Here is a 16,320-nt window from a genome sequence, read left to right as displayed (position 1 = left end):
AATGTAAATGTCTTCCCTAACTTGCCGAGCTGAGAATTGATGATTAGAATGAGGGAAAGTCTCGTCACTTCTTGGCCTGCCCAGAATGCAGAGTCTCAGATTTGTCAGAACCTTTGACTTTTGAGCTCTGACACCAGGAATTTCAGAAGAATTTTTAGAAGAATCAGGGCAACTGGAGCAAAAGCATTTTTACGCAACAAGTGGTTAGGATTGGAATGCGCTGCTAGGTAGGGTGGTGGAAATAGATTTAACTGTAATCTTTAACATTAACACTTCAAATAGAACTGGATGAATACTTAACAGAGAAACAGTCACAAAGATTTGGAGAAAGAGAGGGGAAATGGGACTAACTGGATTCCCATCAGAAGTGCCATTGTCAAAAATACTGTCAATTCCGTGATTTTACGATAGGTCCAAGTCCATAACACATCCCTGCTCTTACATGTGGAGAGGCAACAAAAACAGAGAAAAACCTGGGAGATACTTGGTACATGAGACTCAGTAAATGGAGAATCCACACATGATATTCCTGAGACCAGGTGAAACATAGGAAGATCCTGAGATTCCAGATCCCAGGAAAGGATCAGGAAATTTCCATTTCATAAAGCAGATTTTTTTCAATTTGCATGTGCATTAAAGGGAGATTTTAACAGAAGAAAAGCAGAACCCACATGACTGTAGGTGAATAATACTAAATAAACAGAAAATAATCCGAAAGAATGGCCAGTAATAGTGGGATGAGCAAGAGTTACAGCATTTTAGCAAAAGTCTCAGATTTTCTTATTTTTCAATGCCTTTTCATTAAATGAACTTTTCAATTCTTGAAAAACACTTCTATTTTATTTGAAGTATCACCATTGTGCCTTTTTGGAAATTGCAGAACCAGGAAGTTTTTTACTAGATGTCCCGAATTTGACTACCAGTGAATAGATTGTGTGACTTGGGGAAGAGGCAGTGAGCCTTTGCCATGTCGCCAGGTTATAGTGAACACAAAACCTCCCATACATTCAAATAACATGTTACCAGGTTGTGAAACTTAATTTCTCAGCCAAGTGGGGATTGAGCTCCAGAGCTGCTGCTGACCTCAGTCTGGATCCGGTTAGTTTCTTGGTTGCAGTTCATGGCTGGTCAGCAGGTAACGGTGGTTGTGTTTGAGGGGAAGATGTTTAAGCGGATCCTCCACTCCAGCTTTCAGACCTTGGCCTCCAGCATCTCGAGGAACAGTTTGTGCATTGTCACTTTGCCTTCTGCCATGATTCGGCGGAAGCAATGCACTGCCTTGTTTGCTGTCTGTCGGAGAAGCGGTAATGTCATCAGCAGTTTGCCAGCGCGGTGAGGATCCTCCAGATGCCGGTTGTTCTCATACTCCTGCAGAGCCTCATGAAGAATATCCTGCAGGTTCTGAATCGCCTCTACATTTTCAATATTCATTGAATCTGTAACCAATAAAGGAAAACATTAGATATCTTCCTGCTTATTGAACCCCGTTTAGACTTTCAGTGCAGGTTTGGCTCAGTTGGTCTCTTATTTTTACTCATTCACAGGATGTGGGCTTCGCTGGCTGGGCCAGCATTTATTGTCCATCCCTAGTTGCCCTTGAGAATGTGGTGGTGAGCTGCCTTCTTGAGCCGCTGCAGTCCATGCTGTGTAGGTACACACACAGTGCTGTTAGGGAGGGAGTTCCAGGATTTTGACCCAGCGACAGTGAAGGAACGGTGATATATTTCCAAGTCAGGATGGTGAGTGATTGGAGGGGAACTTGCAGGTGGTGGTGTTCCCGTCTATCTGCTGCCCTTGTCCTTCTAGATGGTAATGATCTGCATCAGAGGTTTGTATGCCTGAGCTGCACAAAAGGCATTAATCATATTAAGTTTATAGCCCAACACTGCTCTGAAGGACGTCTTTGTTTGACATCCCAATACCTTTAACATCTAGCAGTACAGTGCATGGGTGTGGGATTACAGGGGTGTGGGGGTTTTGGTATATAGGGTGTGTATGTGTGAGGGGCAGGGGTGGGGGCTGGGATGTGTCGGGGGGTGAGGGTTGTGGTAATGGGAGGTTGGGTTGGGGGGGATGTGGGTGTTTGGGGGTGATAGGAATCTGTGGGGGTGGGTGGGATGGGGATTGAGTGTGGGAGGTGGGGTATATGGGGGATGTAGGGGTGGGGGGTAGAAGGTTAGGGGTGTATGTATCTGTGGGAGATGGGGGTGCAGGGGGGCATTGGGGATGGGGTGGGTTGTGGGGGATTGGGCGTGGAGGACTTGGAGTGTTCGGGGGTGGGGGTTTGTGGAGTATGGGGTAGTGTATCTGCAAGGGTATCAGTCCTGCCTGCCCCAAAATATTTCATTGTTTCCTTGGGTGTGTTTGAATCTTGCGGCCTGAGAGGTTTAGGAAGGGTTGTATTTGTTGTGTCACTGGTGAATTGGTGTTAACAAGTGAAAGACAAAACACTTGGACATTCTGTGCTTTGGAACTAATGTTCGTCCCCTGACCCCAGTGGCATTGTTCACAGTGACCTCTCGGATTCAAGGAGAGAATCAAGAAAATAAAAGAATATAAACTCAATTCAGAGATTGTAGTAATTATGGTTTTATTTTGTGTATAATGTACCTTTAAGAATAATACTTGTTAAGGAAGATCACGTGATCTGTAGTAACCAATAGGAGAGTAGTGCAGGCTACCTCAGCAGTCAGTGTGGAGATAGAGTTGGAGTTGAAAGCACATATGTGGTTGCTGATGAGTATATTGTAAATAAACTTAATGTTTCCACCCAAGAAGTGTCTGCACATCAACTCTATCATTAATAGCAACAACTCAGCCACCCTTAAAACAAATTGGTGATGTGGGTAAAACAGGATTGAACAGCAGAAATCAAGTTAGAAAGAAATCGGCACTGTATCCCGCCCAGTGATTGCAAGCAGCAAGCTCTGTTAGAATTCAAGAAGTTATCCCCTCTCAAAATGCCACAATTTAAGAGAATTGATCCTTTTGAACCAGCCAAAGACAATTAGTCTCATTACATAGAACGCCTCATGTTCTTTTTTCAAGCAAACAAGATTACAGGGCAAGAGAAGAGGTGATCCTCTTAAGTACTTGTGGGAGCAAAGCCTATAGTTTGATTTGAAGTTTGAGGGCACCCAGATTCAAAACGTTTCAATGAATTGGGGGATCTCATGAAATGCCATCTTCAACCAAAGCCCTCAGTCACGATGCAGGGATTCAGGTTTCATTCACAAAATAGAGTCCCGAGTGAGACAATTGCAGGCTTCGTGGCAAATTTGAAGCAGTTAATGGAACATTGTGAGTTCAGTACGACTCTGAACGACATGCTCAGAGATTGTTTAGTGTGTGGTGTGAAAGAGGACTCTATTCAGAAAGGATTATTGTCCGAAGTGAATCTGGATTTCAAGAAGGCGCTAGAGAAAGCGCTGGCTATGGAAAGTACCTTTTTATCTCCCCTAACTATGCCCCTCATAATCTTATACACCTCCATCAAGTTCCCACTCAACCTTCACTGCTCCAAGGAAAACAACACCAGCCTATCCAATCTTTCCTCAGAGCTCAGACTCTCCAGCCCAGGCAGCATCCTGGTAAATCTCCTCTGCACCCTCTCCAATGCAATCATATCCTTCCTATAAAGTGGTGACCAGAACTGCACACAGTACTCCAGCTGTGGCCTCACCAGCATTTTATACAGTTCCAGCATAACCTCCCTGCTCTTGTATTCTATGCCTCAGCTAATAAAGGCAAGTATCCCATATAACCTTCTTAATCTACCTGCCCTGCTACCTTCAAGGATCTGTGGATATGTACAGCAAGGCCCCTGTGATCTTCAGTACTTCCCAGGGTCCTACCATTCATAGTGTAATTCTTGCCTTGTTAGCCCTCCCCAAGTTCATTATCTCACACTTTTCCAGGTTGAGTTCCATTTGCCACTGCTCTGCCCACCTGACCAGTCTATTCATATCTCCTGCAGTTTTTGGTTATCCTTCTCACTATTTACCACCCTACGTATTTTCGCACTACCCATGAATTTCTTGATCATACCTCCAACGTTAAGTCCACATCAATAATGTACACCACAGGCAACAAGGGCCCCAGCACCGAGCCCTGTGGAACCCCACTGGAAACAGACTGCCAGTCACAGAAACATTCCTCTACCACCCTCTGCTTCCTGCCTCTCAGCTAATTTTTGCCTTGGATCCCATGGGCTCCTACTTTCTTCACCAGTCTGCCATGAGGGACCTTATCAAAAGCTTTTCTAAAGTCCATGTAGACCACATCAAATGCATTACCCTCATCAATACTCCTGGTTACCTCCTCAAAAAATTCAGTCAAATTTGTCAAACACGACCTTCCCTTAACAAATCCATGCTGACTATCCCTGATTAGTCCATGTCTTTTCAAGTGTAAATATATTCTGCCATTCAGAATACTTTCTAGTAACTTCCCCACCACTGAAGTTAGACTGACTGGCCTGTAATTTCCTGGTCTATCCCTTCCTCCCTTCTTTAATACTGGGACAACATTAGTGATCCTCCAGTCTTCTGACACCTCACCTGTTGCCAGAGAGGATTTTAAAATTACTGTCAGGGCCCCTGTTATCTCTTCCCTTGCCTCCCTCAACAGCCTGGGGCACATCTCATTGGGGCCTGTGGCTTTATCCACTTTTAAGGCGGCTAAAGCCGTTAGTACCCCCTCTCTGTTAATTTCCTCTAATATTTCACAGTCCTCCACCCTGATGTCTACATCTGCATCATCCTTTTCCATTGTGAAGACCAATACAAAGTATTAAGTGAGGACTGTACTCATGTCATTCAGGTCCATACACACATTACCTCTATAGTCCTTAATTGACCCTATTCATTCCCGAGTTATTCTCTTGCTCTTTATACATTTTTAAAAACCCATTATGCACTCTCTTAGCTTTCCTAATTTCCTTTTTAATATACCCACTGCACTTTTTATATGCCTCTAGGGACTCTGCTCTATGCTGTACTGAGCTCTCAGTATCTGCCATAAACTTCTCTTTTTTTAATCCTAAGCTTTATGTTTCTCAACATCCAGGATTCTCTGGACCTGGTACCTCCCTTTGTCTTTACAGGAACATATTTGCCTTGTACTCTCGCTGTTTCCTCCTTGAATGCCTCCGGCTGCTTTGACAGTTTTATCTGCAAGTAGCTGCTCCCAGTCCACTTGGGCCAAATTGTATCTCATCTTAGCCTTTCTCCAGTTTAGAACTTTTATTCCTGACCCAACCTTATCCTTTTCCATAACTATCCTAAATCTAACTGAGTTATGGTCACTATCTCCCAAATGCTCCCCCACTGATAAGCCTTCCACCTGCCCGGACTCATTTCTGAATATTAGGTCCAGAACTGTCCCCTCATATTGTTGGGCTTTCTATGTACTGGATAAAAGTGCAACTTAAGAATTTTGCTCCCTCCCTACCTTGCACACTAAAACTATCCCAGTTAATATTTGGTAGTTAAAATCCTCTACTGTTACTGCCTTATTATTCTTACACTTCTCTGAAATTTGATTCGATATTTGATCCTCTATCTCTCCCTGACTGTTTGGGGGCCTATACCACACACCCAACAGCGTGTTTGCCCCTTTTGTGTTTTTTACTTCTACCCATATGGCCTCATTTGATGATCCTTCCGAGATATCATCCCTCCTCACTGCTATAATTGATTCCTTGATCAATATAGCAACCCCCTGACCTCTGCTATCCTTCTCTCTGTCTCATCCAAATACTCTATAACCAGGAAAGTTGAGCTGCCAATCCTGCCCTTTTAGCCAAGTCTCGGTCATAGCTACGATATCATACACCCACGTGCCTATCTGTGCCCTCTGCTCATCTGTCTTATTCCTCAAGCTCCTTGCATTAAAATATATTCTATTTAGTCATGCTAAACTCAGTTCTTTCTTATATGGTCCGTGTTTCCTCTGTCTTCCAGACTCACTTACTTGCATTTTAACTTCTAATTCCATCTCAGCTTCTCTCCCCTCTAAACTACTTTTCAGGATCCCAATCCTCTGCCAAGTTAGTTTAAATCCACCCAAACAGCATTAGCAAACTCCCCATGAGGATGTTGGTCCCATTCCTGTTCAGATGTAACCCATCCAATTTGTATAGGTCCCACCTCCCCCAGAAATGGCCCCATTGCCCCAAGAATCTAAAGCCCTCCCTCCTGCGCCTTCTCTTCAGTCACACATTCATCTGCTCTGTCGTTCTGTTCCTATATTCTCTACTGTGTGGCAGTAGTAATCAGGAGATTATTACCTTTGAAGTTCTGCTTTTCAATTTCCTAATTAACTCTCTAAAGTCTGCTTGCAGGACCTCATTTCTCTTTCTTCCTATGTCATTGGACCTAACATGGACCATAACCTCTGGCTGTTCACCCTCCCCCTGCCGAGCTGCCATTCCGTGACATTCTTGACCCTGGCACCTGGGAGGCAACATACCATCCTGGAGTCACGTCTACGGCCACAGAAGCACCTACTCCCCTCACTAACAAATCCCCTACCACTATTGCTGTTCCACATTCCTCCCTCCTCTCCTGAGCAGCTGGACCGCCCACAGTGCCATGGCCTTTGCTCTGATTGGCCTCCACAGAGGAACCGTCACTCTCACCATTTTCCAAGGCCGAAAAACGGTTTGCTAGTGAGATGCAGTCAGGGGATTCCCTCACTACCAGCCTGGTCCCCTTCTTCTGTCTGGTGGTCACCCACTCCCTCTCTGCCTGCACTTCCCTAAGCTGCAGGGTGACCACGTCCACAAACCTCTCAGCCTCGTGAATGCATCATAGTGCACCCAGCTGCCACTCAACCTCCAAAACCCAGAGCTCGAGTTACTCCACTCAGAGGCACCTCCTGCTCACATGGTCATCCAGACCGCCTAGGAGGGTCTAGGATTTCCCACATGGCGCAGGACGTGCAAATCACGGGACTGAGCTCCCCAGACATATCTTAACTAAATAGAATATGGACCCTTACTTTTAGTTTACCCTTACTCCTACCTGAGTACAGATTCAATGCTAGATCCCCTAATACACTAGATCCTCCAGGCACTGCTGACTGCCTATCCCAGGATCCTCCTCTCACACTCTCCTCTAGGTGCTGCTGACTGTCCCAGGATCCTCCTCTCACACTCTCCTCTAGGTGCTGCTGACTGTCTGTCCCAGGGTCCTCCTCTCGCTCTCTCCTCTAGGTGCTGCTGACTGTCCCAGGGTCCTCCTCTCACACTCTCCTCTAGGTGCTGCTGACTGTCTGTCCCAGGGTCCTCCTCTCGCTCTCTCCTCTAGGTGCTTCTGACTGCCCGTCCCAGGGTCCTCCTCTCACACTCTCCTCTAGGTGCTGCTGACTGTCCCAGGGTCCTCCTCTCGCTCTCTCCTCTAGGTGCTGCTGACTGTCCCAGGGTCCTCCTCTCACACTCTCCTCGAGGTGCTGCTGACTGCCCCAGGGTCCTCCTCTCACTCTCTCCTCTAGGTGCTGCTGACTGACTGTCCCAGGGTCCTCCTCTCACACTCTCCTCTAGGTGCTGCTGACTGTCTGTCCCAGGGTCCTCCTCTCACTCTCTCCTCTAGGTGCTGCTGACTGGCTGTCCCAGGGTCCTCCTCTCACTCTCTCCTCTAGGTGCTGCTGACTGGCTGTCCCAGGGTCCTCCTCTCACACTCTCCTCTAGGTGCTGCTGACTGTCCCAGGGTCCTCCTCTCGCACTCTCCTCCATTGTACATTGTAAATAAACTTAATATTTCCACCTAAGAAGTGTCTGCAGATCAGCTCTATCATTAATAGTAGCAACTTGGCCACCCTTAGAACAGAGATAAATGAGGAGAGAGGCTCAGTACAGATATCATTGGAAGAGAGGAAGTTTCTAGCTACTTGGATTGTCCCTCACTCTCCCTCCCCTCTCTCACTAAGGCTCCTTCAAGAGCCCTTTCCAAACCCATGACCTCCACCACCTAGCCAATAGGTGCATGGGAACAAGTCATACAGCATCTTCTCTTGGAACTATATCACCATTCCTTCACTGTCGCTGGGTCAAAATGCCTGGAATTCCCTCTGTAACAGCACTGTGGTTTCACCACATGGATTTTCAGTGGTTCAAGGAGACAGCTCACCATCTTTCTCAAGGGCAATTAGGGATGGGCAACAAATGCTGGTCTTGCAAGCAATGTGAAAGAATAAAAATAATCTCTTGCCCCTCACTCATTCTCTTCCTCAATCTTCCCTTCCCTCTCCCCTTCTCCTCCTCCTTCCCTCACTCTCTCTCACTTCTCTCACTCTCTCACACACACCATCTCTCTTTTCCTCCCTAACCCCCTCTCTTTTCTCTCCCTCGTGCACCCCCTCTCTCTCCTCCTCCCTCTCCCCTCTCTCTTGCCTCACTCAGTGCCTCTCTGAACTTTTTGGAATTACTTGCTTCTATGAACAAACACAAATGGATAAGTAACAACATTGTGTCAATCAATTAGATTGATGAGCTCTTAATGACAAAATCAATTTCTCTTATTTCCACAGCCCCTATCCTAATTCTTTCCTGAGGGAGCAATTTTCCTTAACACCTAATAAATATATCCTAACCTAGCCCACAATCTAGTACCTCTCTCCCTCTCTCACCTTTGCTGACGATATACCATTATTCTGGGCCATTGGAGATTTTGACATTGCAGACTAGACAGCAGCACCTTTGAATAGGGGTTTCTGTCAATAGAATAGGTCACGTCTCTTGCTCAGGAAGTGACAGATGTCAATAACTTTATCGGTCATCAGCTTCCTTTCAGCAAACAATTTAAAGAGTTGTGTCTCATGCTTTGTGGCTGTGTGGAGCCCTCAGTTGGTGCACACATTATATCCCAGCAAGATCATCCTTTTGTAATTAATAAACGCCACACCAATAGCTTCTAGAATTAACCACAGAGAAAATGTGTCCTTGAAAAAGAATTGATAATAAAAAGGACGAAAGGAGCAGGAATCCTCAGAATCTTATGACAGAAACCATCAGGAAATGGAGCCCGATAGGACTCTCAGTTATAATCCTGCCTAAGCCCCACTCTCAGTTTAAGACTCTCCATTATAACACTCTCTGTTACACTGCACCCTCATGTAAGACTCTCAGTTGTAACTGTCTCTCTGATACAGTTACATACAGTAGGAACAATGATGTTCACTGGTCCTCACTTGAAGTGTGGGGGGGTTGGTTAGCTCAGTTAACTAATTGGCTAGTGTGTGGTTCAGATTAATGCCAACAGCCCAGGTTTGATTCCTATTCCAGCTGAGGTAGAACTGGGACCTGCTTCCTTCCCATGGCCCGGAGACAATGGCAAACAGCACTTTTAAAAAAGCTGCCAAGAAAACAGTTCTGGATGAAGCACCAGCAGACAATGAGCCAAGTACCAGCCTTGGGTAGATCACAAATGAATAGAAGACTTGACGTGTCAACAGCCCCAGGCACTATCCATTCATGGGACCAGAGTGTTGCTGGAAAGGCCAGCGTTTATTGTGCAACCCTAATTGACCTTGAGAAGTTTGTGGTGAGCTGCCCTGAATACAACTGAGTGGCTCACTCAGTTATTTCAAAGGGAAACCACCCAGTTGAGTGATTTCTAAACTTGAGACCTAATTAGTTAAACAAAACACAATAAAGATGGCAGGGCAGCAGATGTGTTACAGCTGTAGCTTGAAGGGGCTTGTGGACATCTGTGTAACCCACAGCAACCACACTTGTTGTAAGTGTCTGCAGTTTAAGGAATTTTGGGCTTAGAGTTGATAAGCTGGATTTCACTGCGCTGCATCAGCGGGGAGGATATGACCCAGGCTAGGTATTTCTGATTTGGCCCCTGGTTAGGGACAGGACGGTGTGTTTGTGACTGAGGCAGGTATGGGGATCCAGAAGGTAACAATTGGAGGGTCAGAATCCCCTCCAATTGGAATTTTATTCAATATAAAACCCCCAAAAAATTTTGTTTCATGGACATAAAAGCATGCAAAACAAACAGGCCAAACCTCAACACACAGAGACTGGCTGTACTGCCTGGGGTTGATCTTCAAACTATGTCAATACCAAACCGAGTCGATACTGTGTAAAGACACTGGGACATTATCATCTCAGAGACACAAAGTAGATGGCACCAGACAATCCAATTAAAGAAACTGGGAGACCATCCTGGCAGATAGCCCCAGACAACAGCCAATATACAAACAAACATCCACAACAGCTAAGGTGAAATGGACTTTATTACATGCACATCAACACGGGAGCCAGAAACATCACACTGGGATGGGGTCCATTATTTCAGTTGTGGAAACAACATTGTGATGAATGGAAACAAAAATAGCTGGAAAAACTCAGCAGGTCCAACAGCGTCTGCGGAGAGGAACTCTTCATCAATGAAGAGTCATACAGAGTCAAAACGTTAACGGTGTTCCTCTCCGCAGATGCTGTTGGACCTGCTGAGTTTTTCCAGCTATTTTTGTTTCTGTTTCAGATTTCCAGCATCCGCAGTATTTTGCTTTTATCTTTGTGATGAATGGGTTTGTTTGAACCAAGGCAGGAACCGAACTAAAGAAATTAAAAGACTGCTAAGCACCGACCGTCCAAACAGAATATCTCCAGGACATTGTCGATAAAGTTTGTAATAAAAAGGCCAAGGTTGTAGGGTCTGGCACTGCAGTTACCAAGGAGGATCAGGAACAGATAACCTGATTCACGGACCCACAGCTTGCACCAGAACCACCAACCATGTGGGGAGCTGTAAGTATCAGCTAGATCTGAAGGATATCGGGGCTGAGGTTTAAGGATAGTTTTAAGGGTGGCAACTAAATCCTGAGGGGGTTTGAGTTGGACCGTGTAATTTTATGAGGCAGAAACTTTGGGTTTTGCCTGTGGGTTTTTTATTTTTGATGGAGGTTTTTATTAATAATATCAGCATTTAGTGCAGCATCATTGCACTAGTTTCGAGCTCTTGTATTGGGGCACGGGGGGTGGGGTTTGTTAATATACAAGCCTGTGGTTGAGCCTAACACCCTGCCCTCATGTAAGTTTGTCCTTTATAAAACCTTAAAGACAAGAACTAACAGTAAAGGTCAACAGGCTCAGGAAGAATCCCTTTCACAATGGAGGAGCCTCAGCTCAGTAGCTTGGATGTTTTTGCAGCTCGTGTGGATGAAAGCTGGGACTGGGTGAGCAAAACAGAGCACAGCGCTGAATCGCAGAGAGCCAGTCAAGTGGGGGGAGTAAAAGGGAATGTAGTTGTAGTAGGGACAGTATAGTTGGAGGGATAGATACTGTTCTCTTTAGCCAAGAGCTTGAGCCCTGAGGCTATGCTGCTTACCTGGGCCAGGTTTAAAGACATCTCCTCAGGGTGGGAGAGGAACTTGGAGTGTGGGGGAAAGGATTGAGTTGTCATGGTCCATGTGGGAACCAATGAAATGGGTAGGATTAAGGAAGGGACAAGAGCATCTGAGGGAGTACAGGAAGCTGGGGACTGAATTAAAAAGCAGAACCACAAAGGTAATAACCTCTGGATCTCTACCTGAGCCACAAGCAAATTGGCACAGGGTCAATAGAACAGAGGGTTAAATGTGTGTCTCAGAGATTGATGTGGGAGAAATGGATTTCGATTCTTGGGACACTGGCACCAATACTGGGAAAAGTGGGAGCTGTACTGTTGGGATGACCTTCACCTGAATCACACTGGGACCTGTATATTGGTGAATTGTATAACTAGAGCTGTAGAAAGGACTTTAAACTAAATTGTGGGGGTGGGTGGGGGATGTTGTAAGGGAAGATTTGGAAAGATAAAGAGGAAGAACGGAGCAATAATGCAGGTTAGCGATGTGGGTAATGATAATCCGAACGTGACAGGAAGGGACAGAGCAGACAAACATGATGAAAAGGCAGAATTAAAGGCTCTTAATCTAAATTCACACAGCAACCGTAACAAGGTAGATGAATTGTTAGCATTAGGCTGTTTGAAAGAGGAATGTTTGGAGGGATATAGATAAAGTGGACAGGAGTGGAATTAACTGGGTAGCTCTTCAAAAGAGCCGACATAGACTCAATTGGCCTATTGGCCTTTTTCTGTGCTGTACTATTCGAGGATTCTCGAATGGAAATAAATTAGTACAATATAATAGCCATTACAGACACATGGTTCCAAAGTGACTTTGGATCTGAAAATCCAGGGGCATTTGACATTTTGGAAGGACAGGAAGAAAGGGAGGTGGGATGATTCTGTTAATAAAGGATGAAATTAGTACAATGGTGAGAAATGATCTTGGTTGGAGGATCAAAATGTGGAATCAGTCTGGGTGGAGATAAAAGATAGCAAATGAATCAAAGTCATTGGTGGGAGTGGCATTAAGGCCCCACTGTAGGATTGAATATGCATCAGAAAATAATGGGGGCTTGTAAGAAGTGTCCTGCAATAATCTTCACATAGATTGGATGAATCAAATTGGCAAAAGTAGCCTGGAGGATGAGTTCATTGAGCATATTCAGGACAGTTTCCTGGAACAATACATCTGAAACAAACAAGGGAACTGGCTACAAAAACAAAAATAGCTGTAAAAACTCAGCAGGTCTGGCAGCATCTGCGGAGAGGAACACAGTTAACATTTCGAGTCTGTATGACTTCTTCAGAACAGGTGAAGAAGGGAACAGGCTATTTTAGAACTGGTAATGTGTGATGAGACAGGATTAATTAATGACCTTATAGTAAAGGATCCCCTAGGTACAAATGATCATAACATGATAGAATTTCACATTCAGCTTGAGTGTGAAAATGTGGGCCTGAAACTAGTGTCTTAAACTTATAAGGGTATGAGGACAGAGTTGGCTAAAATAGAATAGGAATATAGGTTAAAAAGGACAACAACAGAGAAGCAGTGGCAGACATTTAAGGAGATATTTTATAACTCAACAAAAATATATTCCATTGATAAAGAAAGTCTTGATAAGTAGGATGAAGCATCTATGGTTAACCAAGGAAGTTAAGGATGGTATCAAATTGAAAGAAAAGATGAACAATGCTGCAAAGATTCGTGGTAGCCCAGAAGATTTGGAATAGTTTAGAAACCAGCAAAGGATGACTTCAAAAAATAAAGAGAGAGAAATTGGAGTATGAGAAATAACTAGCAAAAACAGACAGTTCACTCTGCTACAAGTATATAAAAAGAAAGAGAGTAGCTAAAGTGAGCATTTGTCCCTTAGAGGCTGAGAATGGGGAAATAATAATGAGAACCAAGGAAATAGCTGAGGCTTTGAACAAGTATTTTGAACACCTTTGGTCTGTCCGCAAGCATGGCCCAGACCTCCCTGTCGCTTGCCATTTCAACACTCCACCCTGCTCTCATACCCACATGTCTGTCCTTGGCCTGCTGCATTGTTCCAGTGAAGCCCAACGCAAACTGGAGGAACAGCACCTCATCTTCCGATCAGGCACTTTACAGCCTTCCGGGCTTAACATTGAGTTCAACAACTTCAGATCATGAGCTCTCTCCTCCATCACCACCCCTTTTCTGATCCCCCATTTTCTAATAATTTATATTTTTTAAATATATTTTTCTTTTCCCAAATATTTTTAAATCTATCATTTTATCTCCACCTTTTAGCCCATCTTGATCCCTTCCCCCCACCCCACCCCCACTAGGGCCATCTGCCACTTGTTTGTCCTGCTTTCTACCCTTAATGTGACCATTAGCATACTCCTTAGATAATATCACCACCATCAACACCCCTTTGTCCTCTTGTCTATGACATCTTTGGCAATCTCTTCTTTGACTCCATCTATCACTGACCCTCTATCCAGCTCTACCTGTCCCAGCCCCCTCTATCAGCTTATATTTCACCACATTTCTATAATTCTATAGTTCTGTTGAAGAGTAATACGGAGTCAAAATGTTAGCTGTATTCCTCTCCGCAGATGCTGTCAGACCTGCTGAGTTTTTCCAGGTATTTTTGTTTTTGTTTCAGATTTCCAGCATCAGCAATATTTTGCTTTTATCACAGTATTTTTTAGATGTCTTCACAGTAGGAGACACAGAAAGAATCCCAAGGAAAAGCAAGAGGCAAAAGGGAGGGAGGAACTTAAAACAATCATGATCACCTGGACTGATGGTCTATATTCTAGGCTCTTAAAGGAAGTGGCTGCAGAGATAATGGATGCATGGGTTTAATTTTCAAAAATTTCCTACATTCTGGAAATGTCCCAATCGATTGGATGACTGCAAATGTAACTCCATTATTCAAGAAAGGAGGGATTCACAAAGCAGGAAACTATAGGCCAGCTATTCTAACATCTGTCATTGGTAGAATCTATTATTAAGGAGGTGGCAGCAGGACATGTAGAAAATCATAATACAATCAGCAGAGTCAACATGGTTTTATGAAAGGAAAATCATGTTTGACAAATTTATTGGAGTTCTTTGAGGATGTAACAAGCAGGGTGGAAAAAGGAGAACCAGTAAATGTGGTGTATTTGGATTTCCAAAAGGTATTTGAGAAGGTCCCTCATTAAAGATTACTGCACAAGATAAGAGCTCATGGTGTTATGGTGATATCTTAGCATGAATAGAGGATTGGTTAACTAACAGGAAACAAGGAGTTGGGATGAATGGGTCATTTTTGTGTTGGCAAACCGTAACAAACGGAGAGCCACAGGGATCAGTGCCGGGCCTCAACTACTTACAATCTACATCAATGAGTTAGATGAAGGGACCAACTGTATTATAGCCAAATTTGCTGATGATACAAAAATAGTTAGGAATTTGTGAAGAGGAAACAAAGAGTCTGCAAAGAGATATCGAAAGGTTATTAAGTGATTGGGCAGAAATTTGCCCTGTGGAGTATAATGTGGGAAAATGTGAGATTGTCCATTTTGGCAGGAAGAATAGAAAAGCAGAATGTTATTTAAAGGGAGAGAGACTGCAGAATGCTGCAGTACAGAGGGATCTGGGTGTCCTGGTACATGAATCACAAAAAATTAGTGTGCAGGTACAGCAAGTAATTAGGAAGGCAAATGGACTGTTGGCTGAAGTATAAAACTGTACAGGGCATTGGTGTGGCTGCACCAAGAGCATTATTACAGTTTCAGTCTTAATACTTAAGGAGGGATATACTTGCATTAGAAGCAGTTCAGAGAATATTCACTAGGCTGATTCCTGGGATGAAGGGTTGTCTTATGAGGAAAGGTTGAGCAGGTTGAGTCAAACCCATTGGGGTTATTAAGAATGACAGGTGATCTTATTGAAACACATAAGATTCGGAGAGGGCTTGAGAGGGGACATGCTGAGAGGACGTTTCCTCTTGTGGGGGAAGCTAGAACTAGGAGGCATATTTTTAAAATAATGGTCTCTCACAGGGAGGAATTTCTTCTCTTAGAGGGTCACAAGCCTTTGGAGTTCTCTTCCCCAAAAAGCAGAGGCTGGGTCACTGAATATATTCAAGGTTGAATTGGATGAAGTTTTCAAGGGTTATGGGGTCAGACAGGAAACTGGAGTTAAGGCCACAGTCAGATCCGCCCCACCACCTTATCAAATGGCAGAGCAAGCTAGATGGGTCGAATGGCTTACTTCTGCTCCTATGTTTTCTGATCTTATGATCACGTTGCTGTGGGTCTAGAGTCAAATGTAGGCCAGGCCAGCTAAGAATGATCGACTTCCTGTCCTAAAGGACCTTCGTAAACCAGATGGGATTTTGCAAGAATCCAAGCTCATGATGACTGAGACTAGCTTTTAATTCGAGATTTATTTCATTAATTGAATTTAAATTCCCCAGCTGTCAAGCTGGGATTTTAACTCATGTCTCCAGCACTTTGGTCCAGGTCTCTTGATTATTAGTCCAGCATCATAACCACAATGCTACCATTCTCCATAGTATAGGCTGAGATCGGGAGGTGATTTGTACCTGAATTAGCCAGGGCCATGGCTTTCAGTGTCACAAACTCTTCCTTATCAAGTTGAAGCTTGCGGTACTTTGTAACCAGTTGCAGGAGTGTGCAGTAGAGGTCAAGTAATCCAACCATCCGACATTGTTCTCGCTCCATGATTAAATCATCCGCATAGACCAATCCTTCATCATAGGGCAGCGAGCGGAACACAACACCCAGGATCAGCACCTCCATCCAGGCACTCTGCAGGAGTCCCATCTGATCTCCCAGTGACAATGTGGAGAAACCTGTGAGAATTGAGACAAATGTAAGATTGGCAGATCAAGTTTACTGGACTTTGAAGCTGCAACTTCAGGAGGGTCACATCAAATGTTGTCTCCTCCCATCTACGACCCCCTGATCCCCTGGTTAGGTTAAACTT

General features: G+C 44.4%; 1 protein-coding gene across 1 annotated transcript in view; it reads right to left on the bottom strand.

Annotated features, from left to right (window-relative positions):
- Positions 1 to 1,191: 1,191 nt before the first annotated feature.
- LOC121272604 (estrogen-related receptor gamma-like) overlaps positions 1,192 to 16,320 on the bottom strand; it is a 336,701-nt gene continuing 321,572 nt past the window's right edge. Inside the window, exons 5-6 of the mRNA XM_041179267.1 lie at positions 15,917 to 16,186; positions 1,192 to 1,436 (exon numbers count right to left, since the gene is read on the bottom strand). Of these exons, the coding sequence (XP_041035201.1) occupies positions 1,192 to 1,436; positions 15,917 to 16,186 (515 nt within the window). The remainder of the gene's footprint in view (positions 1,437 to 15,916; positions 16,187 to 16,320) is intronic.

This window comes from Carcharodon carcharias, chromosome 34, assembly GCF_017639515.1.
Source record: "Carcharodon carcharias isolate sCarCar2 chromosome 34, sCarCar2.pri, whole genome shotgun sequence".
NCBI lineage: Eukaryota > Metazoa > Chordata > Chondrichthyes > Lamniformes > Lamnidae > Carcharodon > Carcharodon carcharias.
This window is presented reverse-complemented; position numbering and strand designations above follow the sequence as displayed.